At 38.1% G+C, this 27949-nt stretch overlaps 1 protein-coding gene across 2 annotated transcripts; it reads right to left on the minus strand.

Moving 5' to 3' along the window:
- Nucleotides 1–1577: 1577 nt before the first annotated feature.
- On the minus strand, nt 1578–27888 carry LOC101167989 (unconventional myosin-VIIa). 2 transcript variants are annotated; one of them, XM_011486414.3, is made up of 50 exons: nt 27822–27888; nt 27686–27722; nt 26662–26763; nt 26421–26573; nt 25155–25223; nt 24958–25073; nt 24754–24881; nt 24536–24678; nt 24227–24340; nt 23987–24140; nt 23634–23710; nt 23423–23542; nt 23097–23239; nt 22794–23004; nt 21420–21555; nt 21166–21332; nt 19081–19221; nt 18059–18217; nt 17867–17959; nt 17686–17780; nt 17406–17490; nt 17220–17321; nt 16927–17097; nt 16648–16836; nt 16343–16573; nt 16115–16267; nt 15960–16028; nt 15749–15873; nt 15542–15668; nt 13117–13236; nt 12847–13020; nt 12529–12756; nt 9938–10105; nt 9713–9830; nt 9448–9574; nt 9182–9339; nt 7087–7268; nt 6843–6952; nt 6598–6752; nt 6275–6428; nt 6028–6183; nt 4410–4515; nt 3366–3479; nt 3114–3201; nt 2936–3042; nt 2669–2854; nt 2471–2587; nt 2312–2395; nt 2048–2167; nt 1578–1908 (listed from the first exon to the last, which is right to left on the minus strand). In XM_011486414.3, the coding sequence occupies exons 2-50, from the start codon at nt 27695–27697 to the stop codon at nt 1789–1791; spliced, it is 6477 nt and encodes a 2158-aa protein (XP_011484716.1). In that variant the 5' UTR covers nt 27698–27722; nt 27822–27888; the 3' UTR covers nt 1578–1788. The 2 variants fall into 2 exon arrangements, with proteins under 2 accessions (XP_011484716.1, XP_011484715.1); XM_011486413.2 differs by lacking the exon at nt 27822–27888 and having other exon boundaries at nt 27686–27813.
- Nucleotides 27889–27949: the final 61 nt, after the last annotated feature.

Consider the following 27949-nt stretch of genomic DNA (forward strand, 5'->3'; position numbering starts at 1 on the left):
ACAGATCAATCAGTCATGTCTCTTCAGGAGACATGGTTGGTATCTGGTCAACAGTTTATTACCCATTATTGTTGCATAGATAGCAGAAAATTTGAAAAGTGAAGGTTTATGTTTTGCTAAGTTTGAAGCCCAAATGTCCTTTGGAATGACCCAAATAAGGATAATTTGATTGCTTAACTAATTTGCTATTATAGCAGTTTATTTTTTACAGTGCTTGCATGAGTTCTCATGTGGGTTTGTGTTTTGTTTTTTCCTTAGAATAAAGGTTACAAGACTGGGTACAGGTGGGAGGATAGTGATGTGGGTTGGGGTTTCAGGTCTTTAGTTCAGAATTTGGTGCAGTGCATCAAAAAATATCTCTTGAAAAACAATGAGGCAGCACAAACGTTGCTTTAAATAAATGAAATAGAGCCTGCATCTCGCATGCATGCAATCGATGCTGCTGTGATCAAAATTATAGGGATGCACATAGAAAGTTATGGAAAACATAAAGTAACATGGTTTCCTTGTCAAATCTCATCTTCCCTTGCAGCAATGTTGCAACATGGAGACAGACCTCATGTGCACCTGCCCATGGTAACCTGAATTTTTTTGGGCACACGTTTCCATGGTAACAAAGCAATAGTCTTGACAGGCTATAAGGAAAATTGAAGAAGCGGCAGACACCACTATACACCATCCGCATACAAACACTGAGCTTGTGATGTCATTTTGCACACAAATTCAGAGGTTCACTCGGAGGAAAGGCATGAAGAGAAGGGGGGGGGGGGGCGGATGCTCAAAAAGAGTCGGGACAGTTCAGAAACATCAAATGCCTGATGGAAAATCTTGAAGTGCTGGCTGACATTTTCACAACTACCTCCAGCTAAGATGCACGACTGCAGCCAAGGACCGTAATGGTTCCTTATGTAATATATAAATATAAAAATAAAAGTTTTCAAATGGAGTGGTACGAGCGCACAGTTGCTAGCATTTGCCAGTTAATATTACAGCAATCTGCTGAGGACACAGCACTTTCAGTGAAGAAGCATCAAATGATGGAATCTATAAAAATCCAAATCTATTTTCCGTATTGCATTAAAGCACTTTTGATTTTCTTTTTTTCAAATTTAGTTAAAACTGTAGGTTTAATTCATTTAATTGTGTGAAATTGTGAGTGCTACATTCACACATATCAAGAGATTACATTAAAAAAAGCATTATTGAAATTTTTCGTAGTGTTTTCTCTAAAAAAAAAAAAAAAAAAAAGGAAAGCTCATTCTTTCTGTCATAACCCAGAGCTCAAGGCCATAGGTGAGTACTGGAACAAAGATTGACCGGTCATACAGAGACCAGACAGACCTCAGTAAGGCTCCCCTGATCTCATACCCATTTTGCAGCTTTTTTTTGTTGTTGTTCTTCGCCCCCTTTGTCAAACTTAAACAATTATCACAGTTTAATTAACAAGATAAAATGCTGAGGTGAAGTATATTTTGCAAATCTAACTTGCTTTTTAAAACGCAAAATTTCAGATGGTAGCGGCTCATAAAAACGTGATATGGTTTGCACATTTTTATGGAAAAAACAACAACAAGGAGTTGACCGTAGTAAAGTTTATTAATAGAGATAAGTAGCACACAAATTTACTCGGACATTTCAGAAATAAAAACAATAATCAAGACAACAAAATGTAAAACACACATAATATTAGACAACACAAGTCATATAAGGTATATGTGCGGTTTCATTTCATCCTTTAAGTGTGCATCTGTGTTTTTTGGACATTTCAGGGATATAAATTAGAATGGCTTAGTCCCTTATTTTGCCACTGAAGCCTCTAAAAAACAGGTTGTTTTTCGGCCGTACCACTTGCTTCTGTCCTTCATACATCTTGACGTAGGATCTGATGAGGTCTTCTATTGCGTACGCCTAAAAAAAGTATTGGAGACCATTTAAAAACATTACTCACAAATGTCTTATTTAACAGAAAACAAGAATAAAAAACAAGAAAAAAACAAGAATAAAAAATGCATTTGAAAGACACCCCGCCTCCTGCCACCCTTCCTACCATTGGAGATTCACAGACAAAGTTGATGCCCTGCACCAGGGTACGGATGGTCATCTGGAAGGTGTTGCCTTTATGTCCGTATTCTGTAATCCGACTAAATTGGTGCAACATCAGCAGCTCCTAAAAGGTTTAATTGGGTTGCATTAAACTTTGATAGCCAGTCATTGCCAATAACAACAAGCTAATTGTAACTGCATGTCAGCAGTTACAAAGACACGGATAAATGAAAGCTACTGCCAGTAATGGATTTCTTTTTAGACTTACCTTTGAAACTGGATCTATCAAGCTGACACCCTGCTTACTGATAGCAATCCAAAGTGGACTTGGATAGGAATTGTCACATGTTTGCTGCAAACATAACAAGATGATCAATTGTTTCGTTCTCATAAACCTTTCAAATATGGTTTCATGTCAGTCACTCACTTTAACTTCAAAGAAAGCCGATCCAAAGGTTGGCCAGCTTGAGATGCTTTGCAGGAATGCAACTTTGGCTTCTTGCACTGTGATGCCACTCTGCTTGTTGTATGATGCAATAATGTTCTGCAAATTAAAAAATAAAGATTAAAGGATGAAAACTGTTTGGTTGGTTTCTGTCAGGTTTTTGGAGGGCTTTTCCTCTACCTTCTTCCACTCTTCAGGAGACATGGTTGATATCTGGTCAGCGGGGACCAGATCTTTCAGCATTCTGGGGATCATAACAAACTGCGATCTGTCAGAGTCTACTAAAGCTCTGAACAGCAGGCCACCCAAATTAAACATCTCCTCTTTGGTGCAATTGTGGTATCCTCGCAGGTATTTGGGCATGGCCTACATGGATTCAAACACAACATTTATAATCATGCATTTGAAATGGAAATAAAACGTAGCACAATCCAAAGGATGGGTTACCTGTGGAAAATGGAAAGTGAGGTCAGCGACCAAATCTTTCCCTGGCATCACGTTGAACCAGAGCTTCCGCTTAAAGATTACCAGGCATGGAATGTTTGCCACCGTGGCTAAGAAACAAGATTTTAATTTTAACTTTTGCACCACCAAATATTTCTGCGGAAGCAGTAAGATTGTTTACCTTCTTTAGTTTTTTTCCCTTTTTTAGGTGCTTCAAATGGCTGCCTTAGATTGTCAAAGAAATACTTCTGCTCCTCCAGGCTCACAATCTAGCACAGGACCAGAGTTATTACACAATGTAGTATGGATTTGTTAATTCTATTTCTCGTGTCGTTGGCCAAAAACGCTCCTTCATATCAGACATTAATGTACAAAGAATAACATCTCAATCAAGAAACACAGATTGTCCTTTTTTATAGAAATCTGTCCAAACCTTCTGAGTTGTTTTCATGTACAGGCCGTATCCATCAGCGGAGTTTAGTCCCAGCTGAGAGGCAATGCTTATACGAAGGTCTTTGATTGTGGTTGTGGAAGTCACTTCAAATATCTGTGGAACAGCGACGAGATGACTGAGTGTTAACTTGAAATATTTGGTTTGCAACAATAAGCTTTAAATGCAAACACCAGTGTGCCCAGGACATTTTTATAGGTGTTGCCAATTTGTCTATTATCCTAGCTAATCTTAAGAAATTTCAAGTAAACAAAATGTGTAATGTAGATGTGCAAACCAATGCACAATTGATTTATGATTAAAAACAAAATGGAGATATTATGAGAGCAAATGTAGCATGTCTGCATCTTAGTTCATTCAGCTGGAGAAAATCTCCAAACACCAGTGTAAAAATCCGTTTTAAAATAAAACTTCATATGAAGGTTATATTATTGACAAATGCATCCATGCAACGTCAGTCTTTAATGCAAATAAATAGTAAATAAAGTTAAAAGTTTGCATGTTCTCTTCGTGCCCCCAACCCCCATGCGTGGGTTCTCTCCGGGGCCTCCGGCTTCCTCCCACTGTCCAAAAACATGCTCCATAGGTCAATTGGCAACTCTAAATTGACCATAGGCGTGAGTGTGAGTGTGAGCGTGAATGGGTGTGTGATATGTGGCCCTGCGACAGACTGGCAACCTGTCTAGGGTGTACCCTGCTTTCGCCCCTAAGTGGCCTGGATAGGCTCCAGCAGCCCCGTGACCCCATAAGGGATAAACGGAAGATGATGAATGAATGAATACATCTATATAGCAGTTATATTAGTAACAAATGCAAAAAATAAGATGAATACTCCATTAGGTCTATATTAAAAGCTGTTGTAAATAAAAGCGGAAAACATTTAAACAACTATTTTCACTAAAGCAGTTATATTGCCTCACTTTTAGGAATTCATATTGACAATTCTATTTTAACAATAATCTTTTAGTTCATTGAAGACATTCTAACAAAACGTCCACACACTTATCTATCAGAGAGACCACTCACGTCATCCGTGTTATTTGGGAAGTGGACTTTGTAAAAGATCACAGTACTGTTCTGCTGAATGGCGTCCACTTCTGCTTGATGGGGAGGAAGCTTCCTGGGCTCCTTACTGAAGGAACCAAAACATGCAAATTAGGAAAAACCCAAACAAGAGACCACACAGAGTGTAGAGGTACAACTCAAGAGAAAAAAGTGAATATTTTGTTAAATGTAAAGCGCTAAGACTGTAATTAAACAAAAAACATCAATCCAAATCTCTATTCCAGAGTATCCAGTTCTCTGTCTGCCTGATTTCACAACAATTTGTGAAAATATGACATTTTAGTAACACTGCAACCTACAAAATTCAGGATGAATATGATTCGTTTGAAAAGGTTTCCATAAAATCAAAGTATTGAAACTTTGTTTTGCAAAGTTTTTATCTGAACAAATTTCAAAGTTCTTCACACAGGTGAGTTCATGTTGGTCCTATCTGGTCACACTTCGCCGTCTAACATTAGGGAAATTTGCAAACTGGCATTTGCATAGAGTCAAGTTCATATACTATGCATGGGGGTGGAAGAGTAATGATCTGGGTAGGTTTTGCAACTGTTGAATTATGTAGCAATGAAAAAGGAGCTAAAAAGGGAAAAATAAGGGATTTACATGATCAGCAAATCCACACCACACAATTCATTTCAAATTAATAATAATAGAAAAATATTTTAAAGCTGCATTAATTAAAAATATCAACCTTTTACACTGGGTTTTGTGCTGATATACAAAATCTTGAAATTGAGAAAGGATTAATTTCCGCTTAGAGACCCATGCCACTGAAATCGTGTTTTTTTGTGTTTTATATTACATATATGTTCTTATTGCATTTTTCTGATGATGGAAGACAAATATAAAGAAAATTAAGGTTAAAATTGCTCTACTGAATATTCCTTTATTAAAGTCATTGTGAATCCGAAGCAGACAAAAAAATTTCCGTTTTTGTTACGTAGAAAATATGCTGGGCGTGCCACAAGTTCCCTGGTCTGCTCCCGTCTGATGTATTCACTTGTAGGTGACTAGATCCATGTACGTCTTTGTTTTCCTTGTTTCAGCTAGCACCTGGCTTAAAACTGGATAGCTCCAATATTCCTCACCATTTTTGTTGCTCCGTTAATGTTAGGCTGGGGTTGTGAGGGGCTGTAAACTAGTGGGAGAGGGTCTAACCAAATAGATGCCAGTAAATAGTGGAGGGCTTACTCCACGCCTACTGTCTCGCCCCAAAGGAGAATTTCTAATGAACTACTGCTGCTCTGCAGAAACGATGTCCTAAAAAATCACAGGTTTTTTATTTTGGCTGCATAATCATAATTAAAAGACCACTTTGAAAATAGTACAAAAGATGATTGGAATGGGACATTAACATTGCTGTCATGAGTTTCTAAAATATTAGAGAGCTTAAGTATAGTTGAAAGATTACAGTAAATACTGTAGTACAGGACTTCTAGAGTCTGCGTGCAATGGTCAGCAACTACATGGGGAAGGAAAAATCTGGCATTTCTTCACTGTCCTTTAAGTGCCACTATTAACCAAATATAGTGCAGCTTCATGTTGGAAAAGTTAGAATTATTCCTATCTCTGGCCTGACCTGCAGATCTCTTGTATCCTCTGCAGGCTGACAGCAGCCAGCGGGTCTCTGGGTCGAGATTCAAGGAAGCGCTTGGTGTGGTTCCTCAAGTTTAGACTGGGTGGGAACAAGCCTGTGCACAGCCACATCAGCTGCCATCCGCGCTCCATGCTCAGCCTGAGAACACAACAGGGATAAATGGTTAATTGCAAAGTTGATTTCTAAGCTTTTTATGGTCTACGGTCCAGTGGTAGAGCTTGAAGAGTACCTGCTGCCATTGCCAGTCATCTGTTTCATAATCTGGCAGTAGATTTCATCCTGCAGCTCTATGTTCTGAGTGGCTGGACCGAAGATCTGCTCAGTCAGCTCTATTGGACTTCGAGCATGTTTGATGGGGTAATCGCCCATGTACTTTAGGATGGGTAGACTAAGTCAAGGGTTCAACAAACTGTGTCAGTGAAATCAGTCTCTTAAAGGGCTGACCTCTTTAAAACAAAACACAGAATCTGTTTAATTGACTAAACTCTTACATTTTCTCACTTTTTCAAACCTAGTCTAACTGAATTCACACCAGTAACAAATAAAGGATATCAGTGAAGGCATTGCAGGCCAGGTTGCTGAGTTCTTGGTTGTTGAGCAACATTTTTAACAGTGGCTGTTTGAGAGGCTCTTTGCTGGAAACCCAGAGCTTCTCTTTGTTGGCCCCTTTGCCCGAATTGTGCCGACCTCCGTCCTTGCTGACAGATCTAAGTGCAAGAGGAAACACAAACTCATTCACAGCCTCCAGGCACCAGAGCATAATTCTCTGCAACATTTTAATTTCAAAATAATCTTACCTGAAGTTCTCCAGAGCAAATTCTTTCAAAGATACAGGAGCGACGGTCTCTTCTCCCTGAAGGGTGTTGTTCACAATAGACATTTTCTTCTGTTTTGGACTCAGGAGGTTCTGAAAAAGGAAGATTTATCATCTTAAAGCAATAAAAAATATTTGAAAGTTCAAGTTTGGAATTTTTTGAAGTTTCAAACCAATATTTCTAATATTGAAAAACAAGTTCATTTGGAAAGTAAAAGTAGCTCTACCAGCATTTCTTCTGTGGGTTCGGTTAAAGTTGGCAAAAACTGGATGTTGTCTTCTTTGACAGAACCAGAAGTATTGCTTCGTTTGTTGACTGCTTGGATCCAACCCTGTCTGGCTGAGTTACTTTCACCCTTTTTCACCAACAGCAAGTCACCTCGTTTGCATACCAGATACATTGGGTCCCCTGGATCCGCAGAAAGAGGAACACAAATGAAAAGAAAGGTTTGAATGTTTTCCTTTCTTTTTATGTTAGTCGAACTTCTGATCAGGAAAATAACATTTCAACAAATACTCAATCAATCAATAAGTATTTTATTGTCCCGTGAGGAAAATTTGTGTTGGGCCGAGGAGCCCACAGCTACATATGCGGAAAACTTAATAGAAATTCTAGAAATATTGAAAAAGCACAATTTCGTTATTACACTGCACTGAATCAAAATTATGTGAATAAACACAAAACCAACACAGGTGATAAGTCTTCTTGTAGTGCCTGCTGTGTAGTGCCCAATGTTGACGGTCACCTGACTCATTTAATTCAGAAAAAGGGTTTCCACTGCCGTTTTGCGAAATATGTCAATTTCGAGACGGCTCAAAAACCACCTCTTCCAAACGCAAAAATGTTTTTTCGATAAACGCGATTTTTTTTCTCTCGAAATTGTTGTGAATTATGTGAATTTATTATCGTAGTGTAGCTCAGGCGGTAGAGCAGGTCGTCTAACAACCAAAGGGTTAGCGGATCGATCCCCGTTCTCCCCAGCCAGCTGTCGCCCCCCCGAGCGCGGCTAGTCTGCAGCTCACTGCTCCCCCCAGGGGATGGGTCAAAATGCGGAGAAGATTTTCGCCATTGTGGGATAAATAAAGTATCAATTCTTATTATTATTAAATCCGATTTGTGCAGTTTTATAGTCGATGGAACCCAGCTACTGTTGAGAAGAATGGAGCTAAATGTATTTTTCAATTCAATTTCAATTCCATTTCTTTATTTTGAAACACAAATGAAATTAAACACAGGAGTTAGAGTAGACAGTGAGTGTATATCAGTGTATCCATGAAGATGAGATAGCATGATGAATTTATGGCCAATCTACATTGGGTATTTCTAGAGTTTGAAAGGTTTTTAGTTCAGTAAAAAATAACCTTAAAAAAGATGTTTATCCTCTGCTAGTTAACCGAGTTAGTGCATAAATACCACTTAAAACTTTATGATCACTTTAACATTCATCTGTTTTGCAATAAACACACATAATGTGATATTTGACATATTGTTGCCCAAACGAATTAGGATAAAATGAATTAAAAAAAATATTTTTTTGAAGAAATGAACTAACTTTCTGCACTATCTTTTATGTAAGTATAATCATATCCTGTTTTTTTGCTACAATTTTACATTAAAAGTAATATTCATGTGAGTTTTCAATAAGAAAAAATTATTAAAACAAAAAAAATTGAAGTGATCCAAACCTATTAAACAGTTGCATATTGACGGAGGCCCTGAAGTACAAATCTCATCGCAAAAACATCACATTGACAAAAGCTAAACAAATAATAATAAACTCATCTGGATGAAGCCCATCTACTGGACTACTTAAATAAATAGTTGTAGAGTTAGATGAGCTAATTCTCTCTAAGAGTTCTGGTACATCACCTGTCTGTCCTGGGGGAGGATCCCTCCTTCATGTGGACACCCCTGAGGTTTCTTATTTTTTCCGGAATCCGTTCTTTTTTTTAGGAGTTTTTCCTTACTGCGAAGGAGGGTCTATGGGCAGGGATGCCTAGTTTAGCTTAGACTGTTTAGTTTAGTTTAGTTTAGCAATCAGCTATTGAATTCTAGGACTTTATGTTCTTTATGATTCATGTTTATTACACAATTACCGGTATGAAGGCCATTGAGATGAATATTGCTGTCAACATTGGGCTGCTATATAAATAATATTGAACTGGATTGAATTGAATAAAACCAAAACATTACATGATTGATTTTTGCTTTTTTTTGTTGTCGTTGTGATCTTTTACATGTTCTTGGGTTGAGTGACTTGTTGATGAGATTTGTACTTCAGGGCCACCGTAACAACAAGATTAGTGGATAAAAACTCTTACCTGGTTTACTGACGTCCTGCTGAGCCACTGCATACACAGAGAGCTTCCGGAGCCCTTCCAAATTATTTTCCAGCAGTTCCTTCATGTCGTCTGCTTCTATTGACTTCAGCACAAACTCTCCTCTGATTGTGCTCAAATTTACAGACTGGACACTATCCCTAAGCAGACCACATACACCCAAAGTTGATGCAAAAGCAAACAGAGAATGGTTCGAAAACCTGACATTTTGAAGAAAAAAAGAATAAACAGAAAGAAAAGAAGCATACGTTGCCATCTCGACTTTCTTTACTTCTATGTAGGAAATGTCCAAGAATGTCCTGTCTTTTCTTTCCATGAAAAAGATGCCACTTGAGTTGACAGCCATTACAAACCGACTTTTTGGCAAAGGAGGTCCTGTGGATATAATTAGGAGTGTGTTAGTAGCGCCTGTTACTTTACATGAAAATACAGCAGAACGTTTGTGAATGATTCTTATAATACAGTATTACTAGTGTTGGTCAAAAACTCCTGAATGACGTTCGGGCAACCGACCTGACGTCATGGTAACTTCGTAGAACTTTGAAAATTCCAGTGGCCATTTTTCCCGGGCAATGTCCACCACCCCTCCTTTAACTTCTTCTGAACTTGGGTTTTGACGAGCAAATGTTTCCTAAGAAAAAGGATTCCATAAAAAGTTCCTTTGCTTCTGAAATGATTGTTGTAACATGCCTTGCAGAGATCACTACCACATATTCACCGGCCTATATTGTAACTTACCCCAGAGACCTTTGCTGTGATGAGCTGGACCCATTTGGCCATGGATTTGTTCTCAATAAGGGTGGTGGGAATGCAGTCCTGAACCACCCTCTGGACTTTTTCTTTAGTGGGATCTGAGCTGAACCGGATGTAACAGTCCATCGCCGCTATTAAAACATATTCATCCTCCTGAGAAAACAAGAAGAGCTTTATCAGACCTCATGCAGACATTTATTCACCTGTGTTGTTTGATCGTTGACTTTTAATTGTTTTGCATTATCGGAACACTTGTACAGTAAAATTTGAAAAAAATATTCTCTGCATTTTAATAGTCTTAGTCTTAATAGTTTTAGTATGACAGAATTTTAGGACCAGTTTACAAACAAAATATATATATTTTTAAATTCGACTTTATGTTGTAAATTTACAAGAAAAAAAGTCATAACTGTAAATTTATGACTTTAAATCTCGTAATTTTATTGTGCAACATTACATTTTATTTTTCGAATGGGAAATGGGTGTGTTTAGCACTTAGGCCTCATTACTGTGTAAGAACTTTATGCACCAAAAATGTTATGCAAACCAGGTGAAAATGTGCAAACAGAAAGTCCTCTTTCCCCCTAAAAAGAAAAAACATCCCCGCACAATGTGCAGAGGTCTATTTTTAAGCCTAGTTTTAGTCTGAGCCCTATTTACGACTTCTCAAACCTTTTCTCAAGATGTTTGAAGAACCCAGCTATGCATTTTTTAAAATATATTTTGTTAAATATATATTCAAGTTTGAATTTAAAATTTAACTATATTGTCATTGGCTCTCAAGTTTTTCAAGCTTCTCAAGAATTTTTCATGATACTCCCCAACAAACTTTTTTGCAATCTAACACTACTTACATGCATCCACTTCCAATGAAAAGCCTATGCAAGTTCATGTATATGCTTTTTTGGGCTGAAAACTCTCACATTCAGGTGAGGCTGCGCAGCTTTTTAAGGCAGTTTTGGGCTCCACATAAAAAAACACGTGGCATTTGAACGCAGGTGCAAGTTAAACAAGTTGATCTTTGACGAATCAGGGAGTCGGATTTGGTAGTGACGTCCCTTTTAATTCACAAAGGTGCCAACTGTTTGAAAATTAATCATCGAAGAGAAACTAATAGTTGTGGTTTGTGCCTGGGCGGAATTATGTGACACCAAGTCTGTCATTTATTGGAATAGAGATATGAAAGAAAAAGTCTGGAGCAAGATTTATGAGATTTGCAAGGCTTCAACGTATCTGGTAGCAACAGACCTGTGTGAACACCGTACGCTAAAAGCATGTTCAATATGCCCGTTAAGTACGTTCCTGAATTAGCAACACATGCCCATTGTGTACATAGCATCACTCTTCTCAGCTGTGTTTCAGTCTTTAAGTACTTAAACATTGGCTGTGGCCAAATTCAAGGGCTGCGTTCTTCTTGGGCTGCATTTGTAGGCTGCTTGCGTCACAACGCAGCGACAAGTGCCGCCCAAATTCAACGACTGCTTCAAATACGGCCAACGAGTGCGGGCTTCTTTTTCCCGATTTCAAGGATTGGTCTGATGTATCCTTCCATGCTGTCCATATCCCAAGATGCATTGTGGCAGAACCCAGAGATTTTCTGACAACAATTTTGGACTGTGAAGCTGGACCCGCAGTAGGAGATAATTATACTCAGAATTACATATCCATGATTAAAATTGGATCAAATAAGCCAGGAAAATTTTGAGCTGCCTGCCTGGTTCACTACTCCTCTCAGTTCGGGACTAACAGTTGCTAGGCGACAGAACCTTCGCCGATGTAACGGCTGGAATTATCTAAAGGCGTTAACATCCGACCTACCCGCTTGATGAAGGACCCAGCCAACATTGCCCGGGAAGGCCACGGCCATTGAAGGATGCAGCCCTCGAATTTGGACACAGTCATCAATGTTTTTTTCTGTGACGTCTGACCTCTCCTTTATCTGTTTCCTGATTGGTTAGCTAAAGCTGATTATATTCACTCGTTCTTATGACAAATCAGGGAAGAGGAGACATATACATATAGACTTCTGTCAAGAAACACTTAGTTACTCCACGACGGTTTTATTCCTTTTCTTTCAGGAGGAGTTTTTGAATAAGAGGAAGACTGCTGACACTAGGACCTCAACTTGAGAGTGAGAGGTGGAGCCATTATTGGGTTGACATGCAGGAAAATCAAAGAAAAAAGGGTCACTTGTTCTTAATGTATGCATGTTACTTAAGAACTTGATAAAACAGTTGTTATGAGGTAGAGCAGGTCAGCCAGGTTCGCACACCTTCACAACGTAAAAGGAATACAAGTGAATATCTTTACTGTATGTTTCACTGCCATGAAGCACTTTTAAAACAAAAAGAATATGTTTGTGGTTTCCTTCAGCTTCAATACAGAACGACACATGTTCTGCCATAATTTCAATTTCAGTTTTTTTCCTTTTCAAATTAAACTTCTTCATCTGAAAGATTTGGAATGGATCAGTTCAGAAATTCTAACTGGATGTGTCTGTTTGCATTTATTGTTCCACACTAAAAAACTGTATTTAGGGGATAATTAATGAATGGAGTGTGAATAAAGGGCCCCACCTTTTCACAGGTGTAATCTCCAGACTTAACCCCCTTGATGACCTGCTTGTAGATCAGATCTGTGCTGATGGGGTCTAGAGAGCAGTTGTGCCAGGGGGAGAAAATTTCCTTCCGCAAGGAAAGCATCCAGGGAGTGTCCTTCTCCTCGCCGCCCTGCCTCCTCATCTCCTGCTCGCACACAGACACTGCATCCAACACGTGCTTCCCACAGCTGCTCAGGGACCACATCTGAGGACAGGAACAGAGAACATATGCATGGCAGCTTCTCTGGACGGAACTTGAGCAGAAAAGCTCAAGAAAACTGAAATGAAAGGCCACCTTGTCAAAGAAGCTGATGTACAGGGAGAAGCCAAATGTGTCTTTCAGTCCAATTTCTTCAGCCAAAGATTGGCAGACTTCAGCAGAAGTGGAGGCTGAATCAATCTCCATACTTATAATTCGACCATCTGTTAGCGTCACAGAAACATTTATAAGCTCCTTCTTCACAGACGCCTGTCAGGACAGGAAGTAGAGAGCAAAATCACGGATCATTGGAGAATCAGGTTATTTTTCCTCCAGTAAAATGCTTTATTTGACAGGAGGTTTTACCTGCAGCTCCATCCAACAGGGCAACTCTCTTCGCTCTCCATTGGCCACAATGCGCTGCAGGCGCTTGGTGCAGTACACCTTGTAATCCTGCTGGCCTCTTTGAAGAAACTTCTCTAAATACTGAGAGACAGAAGGGAGCACCACAAAGTGAAGCAAGCATTGCTGTACAAGAAAATAGGCTGTTTTTGTCACAGCTGTCCTGGAATTACAACTCTAAGACTAACTTATTAATATATGGAACATTGAGAAATTCCTAATTCCAGATCAGTTTAGCTTTTTGGGCAAGTTTTTTTTTTTTTTAAATCAACTGTGCAGTTTTGTGATCCCACAGTTGCGGAGCAAACTCCACATTTTTGTCTGGAAAAAAAACCTCAATCCCACCATTAAAAACAAAACCAAAAGCCTTTTTTCTTAACTTCAACATCAATCAAATAACATCATGAGAATTACATTGTTTACGCTAAAATTTGTCTTTCTAAGAAAAGTTTCAATAAATATAATACAGTTGATGCAAAATAGGATCCTTTAAATCAGGGGTGTCCAAACTTTTTGCAAAGCGGACAAGGTTTGGTGAGGTCCACCATTTGTCTATCTTTCATTGAACCCCTAATAACACCAAATGCAAATAAACCATAATGAAAATTTTATGACAATGGGATATTTTTCAGGTCTTCGTAGTAATACATCTAAAAGACATAATTACTGTGAATTTTGCATTTTAAGACCAGAAAGTCTGTCTAGAATAAAGATAAACTTTCATCAACAGATGAAAACAGGAAATTTTCTTGAAATTTAACATATTATTCATGATTAAATTCTTACTGTAAACTTCTAAATGTAAATCATGTGGACTGCACTTATTGAGAAGTACAAATGACTGTCCCTTAAGGCTCCGTGATCTCGTTCATGTCATTGACCGGTCCTCTAAAATAATTAGTGACTGTGAGGTGTCAGATTGTATCTGTATGTTCGCTACAGGCAAATAAAAACAATTTAAAACTGGCTTCAACTGTCTCTCAATATGAAATGTCCCCTAATCTCCAGATGTTACGAGCATTGGCTCTCACTGTCAAATTTCCTTTTGAGTTTTTACTTTTTTGAACTGGAAAGTAATAGCGGAATTTAGCCAATCACAAGCAAGAAATTGTACACACAATTTTTAGAAAGTGCCACGTATTGTTGATTTTGTTATACCAGCCTGTGTGGGAATCTGAATGTGGGCAGGATGTGGCCCAAACGGTCAAATACATACCCATGTATTTACAGATTTTTTTTCTTTTGTAGTATAAAGAAACGAACATAAACAGAATCATTGACATAATATAGAGAGTGTAAACTGTAACATATTAAAACCCCACAAAAAAGATGATAATCCAAAAAATAAAATGTAATTTTGCAATCTCTTTTTTTAAATTAAAGTTTGTTTACAATTTCTGCTAAAAGTATAGCAAAGTATCCCACAGGCCTTGACGTTTCAGATTTTCATCTTTCTGTGTAATTTCTTTCTCTGTATTTCATTGATAATAGCTCAGTAAGACTCACATATTTTCAAATATATGTTTTTTTTAAATCCCCAGTGGGAAGAATTCCAAAATAACCCTTTCAAAAATCAACTTTTTGTTAAGGGAGCCTAAATGATAATAATATTAATGTTTCTTTTATCATATACAAATCTAGAAGCCTTCCAAAATGCCCCAAAGAAAAATTTTAAGTCTTTAATGCGTTTGTTTCTATACAATAAAAAACAAAAATAGTTCTTTTACTCTAATTTTTGCCGAACATTTTTATTTTATTTTATTTATTGGTTCATTTTAAGTGTTAATTGTAAAAAAGACAACAAGAAATCACACAGAGGTATCAAAAATTATTTCAGAAGGAACGAAATGGATTGATTAAAAATAAATACAAATAAACGAAAATATGAGAAGATGCCATCCTCTGAGCAGTTTATTATTCATAATCCTAAATATAGATTTTTACAGTTATGCATGAAATACACACTTAAGTCACATTATATTAAATAAATACAATGATTATTGACTAAGGTTAAACTTATAGGAGGATCCATGTGAGGGTTGCTTTAAAGGGAAAAAAGAAGGACCAGACTCATGTCTTTACTTTATAATCAACCTGAAGGATTTTTTAAACTTTTTTAAGAACCTAAAATCCGCACATAGACCATCCGTAATCATCCACACAGTTTTTCTAACTTTGTTTTATCTTTGGCCCTAAACAAAGTGAATTGCGGTTCTTAATCCCCCTGGCCTCCCCTCTGATATGAGGGGTCATTTTCAGCGAATTCGCTCACTCTTATCTTTCTGAAAAATGGACAAGTCAGCTGAACATAGAATAAGCTTTTATAGTCTTTTAACAGCATTTTGTGATAAAAGCCGGGGTTATATGACACGTGTGGCTTCTTACTCACCTTCATGAAAAGGTCTGTTGGAGGGAAGATCCCCAGGCAGAGGGCGAGCAGCCTCCAGCCTTGTTCCCGGCTGTTCCGGTCCCTGTTGTTCACCAGCTGCTTGCAGATCTGACAGTAAATCTCATCCCTTTGGAAAAACACAAAAAAGAGGGCATTTTCATTGCTGTTGGATATTTCATTAACAGGATTTCTCTTTTCCATCTCTACCTGATGTCTTTTCTTGTCAGACCATATCCAGCGATTATATGCAACTTCTCCAGAGCTGTAAGCGGTCGATCCAAAGTTGTTCCTTCTCCGACCAAAAGGTCCTCTTCTTCTGGCAGGTTCTCTGGCTGGTTAAGACAACACAGATAAAATCAGTTCCCGTACAATGCTCCTCACAAAATCACGTACTGGTTCAATGAAAAGTTGTCACCACCTCTTCAGGAATAGCTGAAGGCTTCCTGGCTCCACCTCCCAGCTTTTTCTTGTTCCTCCTTAGTATTTTCTGTTTAAAATTGAGATAAAAAAGGACTGTAAGAGTTCTGTTGTTGTAGTGTTTTCTTTTCTTTTTTTTTATTGACTTTTTTTTACCTGGTCTAATCCCACCAGGCTGCTCAGCCTTCGGCCACGCCTGTTGGTCGCACTGTTGATGGTGCTTGACAGCTGAGATACAGTGTCTGCATGTCTACCTTCAGGAATGTCTCCCATGAAACGTAAAATAATCCACGACACAGTCAGACACGCCTGCGTGAAGGACAGTACACAAGAAATGAGACGTGGCGGGCATGGACAGTGAAGGAGCCGAGTCCAGGGACGTACCAGAGCGTCTCCCTCGTCCTCGTGCATCAGGAGCGGCTTCTTGAGCCTCTGAGAGGTGTGCTTGTGGTCGGCATTGTGCTGGAAGTAACGGACACTAAAGTTGTAGAATGAAAAGGGATCCGTCTCGTCGTCAAACTCATCCTCTTCCTCTTCTTCTTCTGAAGTTCTTGACTTAGTGTCTGGGGCAGAATCTTTCTGCTCTGGGATCTCTTTCGGCTCAGGAGAGCTCCTCTGAAAAAGAATTTGGATGACATTAGTTTAAAGAAAGATGCGGGGATGTTAACTGAGCATGCTCCTGGCCTCACCTCAGACTCTGAAGATTTTTCATCTGAGGATGAAGGGTCCAGTTTAGAATTGTTGACCTCTGACTCTGATTCCTCAGACTCAGATTCCGATTTTTCAGCCGCTTGCTGTGCAGCTACTTCCTCCAATCGCTGCTGAAGCTGCAATCCAATTAAATCCTCTTCATCTGTCTCATCTGGTAAATTGTGGGCCTGTAATAAGTTTTATAGGGCAAAGAAATGTAAAGTGAGGATGGAAAAGTTGACTTCTTAAAGAGGTGAAATACTCAAATGACTTCTCACCCCAGCATCAGGACTTTCAATTTTCGCATCTTCCCTGATTTTTTTGTAGGCTCTTCTTGCCAGAAGTCCTCTGGTGTGAGCCTGAAGCAGAATGGCTGCATTGACTGCAATGATTTCATTGTTTACAGCTCTCTTTTGCTTCAGGTCCTTCCTTGTTATGTAGCCTCGTACCTACATCCAAGAAAGCAGTTTAAACACAATTTTGGAGTGTTAAGTTTTTTTTCATTTTAAAGAGCAAAAAAAGTTTTATATTTAGGGGAAATTATAAAAAGTGTGTTTTCTGGAACACGTACCTGGCTCTGGATGGTGAGAGCTGCTGCTTGCTGTCTCTGGTACTGACGCCGGAGCTTACGACCGCGGACAATTGCCACAAGACGGCCAAAACCGTTCAAAAGCTAAGTGAAACAAAAGTGTGCAATAATTACAGTTGTGCCAGATAAAACTTCTGAAATTTTAGGAGATTAAGTCAAGCATCAGACCATTTTCAGCTCTTTCCTCTGCCTGTAACCCTTCCAGTTCTTCTGTAACACCACAGCCGCCCTCCTCTTCTTCACAAAGCACTTTCTGAAAGCGAGCATAATTTCGCTTTAACCATCTTTTGTGTAACACCCAGTTTGTTGTAGCAACGCACTTGCCAACATAACACTTTTATCTACAGTCACAGTATGGTATATTAAAAAGTAAAAGAGATAAAGGGATATTAATTGGTGCCTAATAAAATATCTGCTCACTTATCTGTGTTAGTTTATAAAGCTTCACCTGTCTTTGTGTCCCAGCATGACCCTCTGGATCACCACGGCAACCCTGCTAAGTTCCTCCTCCCGCCGCCGTTCCAGAACGGCATCATGGGTGTCCTGGTTCACATTAGAACATTTTTTTTTGTTTAGTTAGTTTTTTTCATTTTTTTCTGTAGAATGATATCAATAGTCAAAGATGGTACCCTCAGGAAAATTTGAGTCCTGCCCATTTTCCATTCGTCCTTTCCTCCAATCACAGCCTTGCAGATGGCTTCGCAGCATGTAGCAGCTTTACTCTGCAGGGACAAAATAAAAGCGTGTATTTAACATCTAAAATCCTCCTAATACAACATGTTACAAAATCACCCATTTTCTAAAATATAGTTTGACTTAACAGTTTTGGGGTCACAGATGGCGGTCTTCAGGAGCACCCTGTAGCGTTTCAGGAAGGCCTCATAGGAGTGCCGGACAGGATATCCCAGCTTTCTGATGCGGATGGTGTCTATCATGCCGGAGTATCTCAGCTGCCTTACGCACAGTTCTCTGTCAAACACCTGGAAAAGAACACCAGAGCTGCTCAGTGTCTGCTCACCTGTGGTCCAAAATAGGTCCAAAATAGGTCTCTGATCTTAAACATGAAGAGGAGTATGTTTCAATAGGTATTTACTGTAGATAAAAATTCAGATTAAAGCCCTCTGGCTAATTTCTATTTTTGGTCTGGATGACATCTTTTTGTTTAATGCCAAACAGTAAAATGCAATAAAAATACTCCAAAAAAAAGTAAACTGCGTAAGCAGTAAAAAATATTCATATAAAAGCGTAGATATTATTATAGACGTGATTACAGCTCGGGTCATTTAAATAATTATAATTTTAAATGATGACCCATGCTTAAAAATGTTAATTTGTTTAAAATCAGTAACAGATGTAAAACATAAAGTTAAATATTTGCTGTTTTGATTTACTGAGCATTTTACCAGTTTTATTTTTATTTTTTATGTACTAAAAATATGTACGATTTTTGGGGAGCAGACACCAGGATCTGAGGGGAACTGGAAGGGCGACTGCTGACATACTGCATTTTACAGAAAAAGTGAAACTTTTTTTCCAAATGTAATGGTTAAAAATTGCTTCAGTAACGTGTCATGTACTATTCTTTTACCCTCAAAACAAAAAAGTACTCTTTAGACCTTGAAGCTTTTTCCAGCACCTTAACAGTGAAAAACTATTTAGCTGTGAGGCTAAACTATTTTTGTTTCCCTTCAGTTAAAAGAAAATAATAAAAAAAAGAACAAATTGAGTGGGGCAGACTCCTGCAGAGTTGTCATTATGGATGAGCTCTTTAACTCATACATAACTCATAGTTTGTGTGGCTGCTGAAAAGCCACAGCAGCCGCCTGTGCTGCAGAAGTTTCACCTCAGACTTTTTGTCGTTGTTGGACTTGAAGCAGCGGATGAAGAAAGGCTGGCAGATGGACAGAGCCTTCATGAGGGAGTCCAGAGACTGACGAAACTGGCCGCACAGTGTTGGAATTTGTTTACTTTTATTATTCTGGGCCTGAATGACAAATAGAAGAAAGAAGTTATGATTAAAACTCACCTATCTTTTACTGCACTGTAAGAAAAAAGGTCAAACCCCATGCTCAAATACTCAAATAAGATGTTTTTTTTAGTGTCAAACCTAAGAAAACCTTAAAAATAGTCTATTTCATACTAAAAGTGTCTTTTTTGAATGTGAAGAAAATGCAGAACTCTAATGAAACTTTCACAAAATAAACAAAAATCATAACGCAGAAGAAAAAAAAGTCAAAATAAATAAAGAGGATACATACTGACACTAAGTGTTTATAACGCTGATAAGAGACAGAGAAAGTATTGCATAATTCATATTTATCCTGAAGATGCTGAGTGGATGTTACATAACTTGTCTTTCTATCAGGGGTTTGGTGTTTTATCAGCATGGATCTCCTTTATAAATGATTCATGATGACACTGAAAGCGCAGTCATTACCATCTGCTCACGGCTGGAATACACATCAAGGAAAATGTAAGAATCCAAGAGGCGGTTTTTCATTTCTGGAAAGCCAGAGAGCGCTGTACGTACATTCAAAGAGTAGTTCATCTCTCAAGTCAATTCTTTTGAGAAAAAAAAAATTCAGATACCCTTAAAGAAGGAAATAACCCCTGCTGCCACACACTAAAAGAGAGACACAAGCTCTGCAGCTGAACATCTGTGGTCTTTTGACCAAGTGAGATCTTTTTAGTCATTGAAAATCTTAATGGACCTATTTAAGTTAAATTAGCCAATTTGCTGTAAAAATATTTTTGGAAATATAAGCCAAATAGGATATGTATCTCTGTGAATAAGGATTTGCTAACATATGTGTTGAATAAATCGTATTTGAATTAAAACAGGGTCAATGACTAATAGAAGGAAATACTAAACTGTTCATACCAACTGTGTTTACACGGGCGGATCTATGGGAGAAAATGGGCGGGGGCCGCTGCCCTTTAAGCAAAAAAGCACCCGCCCCCAATTTTGAGTCAATAATAGTATCATTATTGACAAGGATTTAGAAATCATTAATACAGGCTTCTTTAAGAATTATTCATACTTCTTTAAATACATATTTTTGATCCTCTCAGTTGCAATAGTGTTTCACTTTGCTGTTCTCATTTGCCACCTTCCTAAGTCTTCTGCCCCCCCTCCCGCCCCATATAAAAGGTGGTACCTTCACCATTGACTGTATACAGAAAACTGGACTGATTGACCCCTCCCCCTTCGCGTTCCAAACAGGAAGTAGCTGCTGGTTCACTAAACTTCTAGAGAAATAAACAGCTATTACAGAATAACCTGTCTTGCTAAGTTACTTTAGTTATAAACTGAGCAATCAGATGCCTCAATCAAAGTATGTGGCCTCGCATTAAACGTTCAAAGCGTTTGATTGATTCTCCTGAGCCCGCTTTTAGTGGGTGCGGCATTCTAACATGCTCACTCAGGATGTGTGTGGTTGCCACAGAAATGTAGCCTAAGAGCGACATGGACCAATCACAACTTACTGAGGACATCTGGTTCCGACCTGTCGACGGACAAATGGCAACTGGATTTACTTTATTTGGTTTAAACCGGAATAAGTCATTTTCTATGGCTGACGTCTCACTTGCTCTATCCAGCTCTATCCAGTTCTCTATCCACAGTCAGTGAGCTCCACCTGCCACTGTGAGTACGTCTGTTTTTAAATACTTTAGGTTTGTTGCACGAAGTATTGGTGCCCAATTCTGCTTAACAATCATTATTCTTCATTTGGACCGCATCCGTTCATTATTCTATACCAATATTATATTATTTTTGGAAATGATCTCTTAGCTGTAAATTTACAAAAAGAACTGATTGTTTTCATTTCTTTGTATCTCAGCACTTGCAAAACAATTATTATGAGTGAGAAAGTGAATAAAACTGGAATACTCTAAATACCCTTTTGTCCACAACGATCTTTCTTACCCTGAGAGAGCTAATGGGTGTCATGAGAACCTTGTTGTTTTTGAGGACGTTGTTTCCTTTAGGCGAGAGCTCCGTCTGGAAAAGCTGTCTCAGTGACTTATTGGTGGATGCTTCAATCATGTGTTTGATGTCATAACTGATGGCATCTCTGTTTTTTTCAAGGAACCCTAAATAAAAGAGAAAAGGAAAGTAGTACATTGGAACGGGCAAAAGCATCACATCAGATGTGAATGACGTTTGGTTTGTTTGTGTACCTTTGGTGTCGTAGTGGACCACCCCTGCAAAGTGGTTAACCCCAAAGTTGGTGTCGTGTTGACTTTGGGAAGCAACGTAAGTTTTTTCTCTTCTGTGATGCTGGTTCAACTTGGTAAGAAAGGTGAGGTCTGTACCCTGTGGCGATACAAGTGAAATCCGAGCAGAAATGTAACAATTTAAAGGGAGTTTTTGGCTTTGCAGAAGGTTCAATACAAAGGGTTACACTGAAAAATATTTAAAGTAAATTCATGATCACTTAAATAGTCCATTGTAAAAATGCTTATTATTGAATTATTTGAATTATTATTTCTCTCAAAGGTGTAGTTTTGTGCCAGGCCACAGTTCAAAATAAGAATTTTTCTCTTAATCTGTCTTGCCTGGATAAATAAAGGTAAAATAAATAAATAAAATAAATGATAATTAGAAATAATTCCAGCTTTCATTGACATCTACGGTGGCCCTGAAGTGTAAATCAACCAACAAATTGCTCAATGTAAAAACATACTAAAGATCACAACGACGATCAAAAAAGCAAAAAAATAAATAAAGATAAAAAAACATTTCATTTAAAAATATTAACATTCCAGAAACCAAAATGTTTCCAAAAAATTAAACAAAATACAAATGCCACATTTTGGAAAACCAAATGTCCAGAAATAAAAAAGAAACGTAAAAAATGCAACAAAAACAAAAGAAAACACTGGAAAAGGTAGGTACTACAGGGACATCACTGATTGGATAATGACGTTTGATTTTTGACACTTAAATTTTTTCAAATGTGTCTTCAATGTCCACAACTTTTATGATTAGTACAGAGTCATATCCAGTCTCGCTTTGTACTAAATAACTTTCAGTTAAAATGATGGCAAACAGCATCATCCAATCAGTAATGTCTCTACCTCTTCCAGCTTCCGTGAGAAAAGAAAAAAAAATCAGACAAAAAAAGGAAATATTTTAGAAAGGAAATATTAGAAAGGGTAGGTACTTTGGGACATCACTGATCAGATGATAATGTTTCTCCGTCAATTTAACCAAAACTTATCTGGCATAAAGCGACACCTAATGTCGTCATCCAATCAGCGATCTCCCATAGTACCTACTTTTTCTGGTGACTTATTGGGTTTTATTTTTCAACATTTCAATTGTATTTCTGTAAATTACTTTTGTTTTCACAAACATTTAATTATTATTTCATTTTGGGTTTTTTTTAAATTGTGCTTTGGTTTTTGGAATATTGTTTTGATTTTTTAAATGTATTTAGTCTTTGATCTTTAATATTTTTGCGTTGGGTGATTTGTCAATGGAATTTGCACTTCAGAGCCACTGTGGACTTCAATGATAATAAAATTGAAACTTATTTAAATTGGCCATACCTTAGGAAACTGGCTCTCTTCATCAATCAGGGCAAACACGTTGCACGGCTTGTCGGCCAGAAGGTCGAGGACGTTCTGGTTGTCGCTGAATTTGATGTTGTTCCACACTATGCCTTCTTTCATGTACTCCTCCTGCTCCAGCTTGAAGATGTGGCCCACAAAGAACTGTTGAAGCTTCTCGTTGGCATAGTTGATGCAAAGCTGCTCAAAGCTGGGAAACAACAAATCACACGCACACTTTCTATCAGCTGGCTGACTGCAAGAGCAGTTTGGTTTGAGCGTGTGCAGAGAAATCCCCCTCACCTGTTTACTTCAAAGTTTTCAAAGCCGAAGATATCAAGCAGGCCAATGGAGAGATAAGACGACTTGGGGTTGTTGGCCAGCCGTTTGTAGATGACGTTGTTGATGTTCTCCACAATCCATTTAAACAGTTTATTGAAGATTGCCTTGAAAAGAGGTGACATTTATAGCTGAATCCGAAAGAACCGTTTAACTGTGTCTTTATAAAAGAAATTAAATCCCATCAGAGGGAGGTTTTATGGCATCAAGCAATAACATTTACAGGAAATTTCTGGGTCAAAATCCAATGAGGAAACACTGTTTTACTATCACTGGATTGATCGAGTTACCTTGACGACAGCGTCTCGGCAGGCAGCTGCTTGTTGAGAACTCAGTGGTTTGGTGACTCTTTCTTTGTTGGCCTCGATGGAGCGTTGGGTCAAACTCTTCTCCAGGGTGGACTTCTTCACCTGCAACACCCACACAGGTGCAAACAATGAAGATTGAAGGAAATCAATAAAATATAGCATTAAGATTGCATAACTGTAAAAGGACACCCACCCCCAGCAGGGAAGCTGTGCTGCTAAAGTGTTTCGACTTGCAGACTTCACTGGTTTCCAGGTTATTTTGGACGGTGCCTGATAGGAAGAAGGTAAAGACGGAAAATTTGTATTTTTTGATGAGGTATTTTATTTTGGAAGCAATGCGGGAAATCTTTGTGAAGAGAAAGGAACTAAAACCTGAAATCATCTTTCAAAACAAAAAATTAACGCCTTCCTTGAAAATCATGTTTGATATAAGGATATATTAGCATTAATAACAGTTTTTTTTTTACACATTTATTATAATCAGAAGTTTTACAATTGTTATATTAATTTAAAATATAACGATCCATGCAGTTTGTGAACACTCACCATCAAAGGTGACATTTCCCAAGTGCAACATGGCTGCAAGAAGCTTTAGAATGTCCTGAAACTGGTTTTCGGAGAAAGTCAGGATTTTCAAGGCCGAACGGATGCGGTCAAAGTCTTTAGCGTCATCCCTGCCCTCGCATACAATGCAGTCACCCTGGGGTCAGCAGAGCACACAGAATGCAGGTCATTAAAAGAAAATTGGAGTAGAACCTGTTTAAGTGCTTGAATGACTTTCGCCACCTTAGTGAGGAAGGCGTAGTCTGTGGCTTTTCCGAGGTTGAGATTTTTCTTCTCCTCTGCTGTGAGGCCTGCCAGTATGCAGTAGAAGATGTGGTAGTTTCGCTCCTCTGGGGCCTGCATTTGCAGATGACTGTATTTGTAATGTTTCACAAGTAACACAGAGTAACAGCAGCCAAAGATAACACTAACTTTGCTGGGTAAACTTGTAACACGCATAACTTGGGGTTTTATTGGTTTGCATTGGAATAGTACAACAGCTTCACTAAGTGGAGATAAGAGCTGGCTTTTGCTTGGGTGGAGCTGCCTCACCTGATGGCACACACGGGACTTCTCTAGAAGATACTGCTCAATGCGAGCGCCCTCAATGACTCCATTTTTGTTGAAGAAAATCTCCAGATATTTTCCAAAGCGGCTGGAGTTGTCATTACGAATTGTTTTGGAATTTCCAAAAGCTAAAAAAAAAAAGAAAAAGATTTTTATTTTCTTTTTTAAAGTAAAAGTAATAATAGATGTGCATGATGTTATACCTTCGAGAATTGGGTTGGACTCCAGTATCTGCTTCTCTATCTCTTGCAGAGACAGCTTACCGCTGATAGCTGTCAAGTACTGCAGGATCAGTTTGGTGCTCTCGGTCTTTCCTGCACCAGACTCCCCGCTGGGAAAGAAAAACAATTGAAAAGTCTGAACGCCTGCAAACTAGTTGACTTGGACACTGCGTGAGAGGCGCTGACCTGATGATGCAGCACTGGCTTCTGAGATTACGCCTCATGTTGAAGTAGCAGGACTCAGCAATGGCAAAAATATGCGGGGGGAGTTCTCCCAGCTTTCTGCCGTGATACAACTTCACCTAAAAGCAGGACGTGACATTTGTCCAGAGACTGAGCCAGTTATGAAAAATAGGCAAAGAGATTATTACAAACTAACTTACCTGCTCGGCTGTATAAATAGGAAATTCCTGGTATGGATTCACTGCCACCAACACTGAGCCAACAAAAGTCTAGAAAACCAGAAAATAAATGAATACATTTGATTCATTTTAGGATTCAACAGAGTTGGATAAAACTTTTAAATTATTTTTCCTATTTACACTGCAAAAACAGCCCCCTTATGAATAAGTCTAAAATTCTTAACATTTGAAAAATGTTTTTTAAACAAACAAACAAAAAACTAGCATTAGGGTAAGAAAAACAGTCTTAGCAAAAACGTGCATTTCACGAAAATAATTCTAGTCACTAAGACATGTTTAATTAAACTAAGATTATTTTTCTATTGAAAAACATACTTGTTAAGATTATTTCTCTTGCGAGACAGAAAATAATTTATTAAATTAATGATTTAATTTTTCATTTTTGTGTAAAACAATGGTCTTTTGACTTTCTTAGAGATTCCGTTTTTGCAGTACACACAATAATATCTTGGGATTAAAAGACAGTTTTGACCCATCCAGAGCCTTGAACTGATCAAAGATGGAATTTTCATTGATAAATGTAAAATTGTTTTGGCAAAAACTAACTTAAAACTTATTTTTGCCTAAAATATGAGAAATTACTTCAAAAGAAAATAAATTCATGATTTTGAATAATCTGTTAAACCTTTTCAACTTCAGATGAAATTTATTTTTTTTAACTCATTGATGCATGAATTTATTTCCATTTCTAAATTTACATCATTAGGGGTTACGGGGTTAAATCAGCCCTAATCTAAGTTTATTTAATAAAAACCAGATGGGATAGCTAATGAACAATATTAACAACTACTTCAAAACCTCATGGATGACATTTTTACATTTATGGGGTATAAAACATCAACAAATTTGGCCTTACAATTTGTGATAAAATACTCCACTGTCAAAATAAATAAATAAATCAATATAAGGGTCCAAAAACAAGCTTGTTGAAATTTTATATGTTGGATTTTTTACGACTACCATAATACTTCCCAGAATGCCCAGTAAAAAATTACTACGTGTGACAACAACTCTTTGTCAATAAAACTTTGAAATCCTTTTCATTTGGACGTATATCAAAGTTTATTCAACGACATTTATTTTAGTCTGGACTTAAACTGGGACTTAAATCAAATTGAATTCTGAGAAGTGCTCTGGTGAGGCTTCTCCTGTCACCGTAAAATCACTCTGACAGCTGTTTTTTTGCATAACCATGACAGGGGTGTCAGCAGTCGAGGTATGGCTTACATAGATGAGGCCTCGCTTGTGTCTGAGCAGCAGGTTTCTCAGTAGGCCAGCTTCTGTCATGTCACCGAGTGAAATCATGTCATCTACCCCCTCCACCGATGTTGGGTGCATGATTTTAAGAGAGGCCTCCTCCTCTGGGGACAGACGCTGCTCCTGGAAGAGACAGGAGCAGGAGATGTAAGGTGAACCAGCTCCTGAAAAAAATAAGTTTGTGTTTCCTGCAAAGGTTGAGGATGTTTACTTTTCCATCGTCGTCCACTAAGAACCGCTGGCCTGAAGGTGTTTCTTTGACTCTGGCTCCAATGGGGACTCCGATGGTGGAGTTCACCCACACCCACTCCCCCTAAAGACAGAGCAGATGCCCCATTCTCATCAGAATCCTGTTAGAAGAACTTTCTCTTCTTATTTTTGTACAAAGAAGAACATTTGAGTTTTTAAAGAAGGACTCATTCCTGCTTCTAGTGCAGGGGTTTGCAACCTGGGGCTCCGGAGCCACATGTGGCTCTTTAATCCCTCCATTGGGACTCTTTGGCTACAGCCAAAAATGCCAATGATATGAATAAATAATGAGTTTGTTGTTCTGGTTAATTTGTTTTAGTTCATCAAGCTTTGACATTTATGTTTAGACTTATAATATGTCAGATAAACGAGCAAATTTGTGGTAAAAAGTGTAAACTACTGTCAGAGGTTCTTAAAGTATATATATTTTAAACACTGCAATTCACACCAATGCTGTCGTGTTTATATTCGATTATTAAAGGAGAATGCTAGAAAATACCACGATTGACTCAGCTTTCTTAAGTTTTGTATTTATTTTAATCTGCATTCAACCTCTGCTTTGACACAGGTTGTATTTTATTTTGAAAGGAACTTCAGTGTGTTGCTGTCAAATGTAGAAGCAGTTCAAAAATATATGTAAAATAATAAAACACTGTTACAATTGAGTTATTGTAAATATTTAAAAGCTATATTTTATGAATGAATAGCCTAATGGTCACAAAAAATAAATAAAATGTATTTTTTTAAACTGTAAAGAGGGACTTAAAGGCTCTCGCTGGTCTGTGAGAAACTGGACCAAATGGGTCTTTTCCCATTCAAGGTTCTAATGTAAGGAAATACAGTCTAATATGGAACAAATCACCTAAATAAATGCTGGAATAACCGCTGAAGAAATTATATCTCAGTACAACAGCAATTATAAAAATGTATGAAAAAAACCTGCCCATTTACCAAATAAAAGCTCTCACCGGTGTACAGAAACTCACCTTCCTTAGCATGACCGATTACTTTGCTTCCAACTCTCTGAAAAAGAAGTCCATATACATTAAAATTACCAAAAGAGATGTAAATTCCACTGCGATTCAAATGTAACAAACAGGTGGATAAGTTTAGGCCGAATACCCAGCAGTTGTGTGTTTCTTCTCATTAAACGTCCTGCTCTTACTGTCGTTTCAAATCTCTATGACGAAGGACAATATGATACTTTTTTTTGGTTCACAGAGATTTTATGGTGCTTTGACTTTGGACTG

The sequence above is a fragment of the Oryzias latipes genome, chromosome 17, assembly GCF_002234675.1.
Source record: "Oryzias latipes chromosome 17, ASM223467v1".
In the NCBI taxonomy this organism is placed as follows: domain Eukaryota; kingdom Metazoa; phylum Chordata; class Actinopteri; order Beloniformes; family Adrianichthyidae; genus Oryzias; species Oryzias latipes.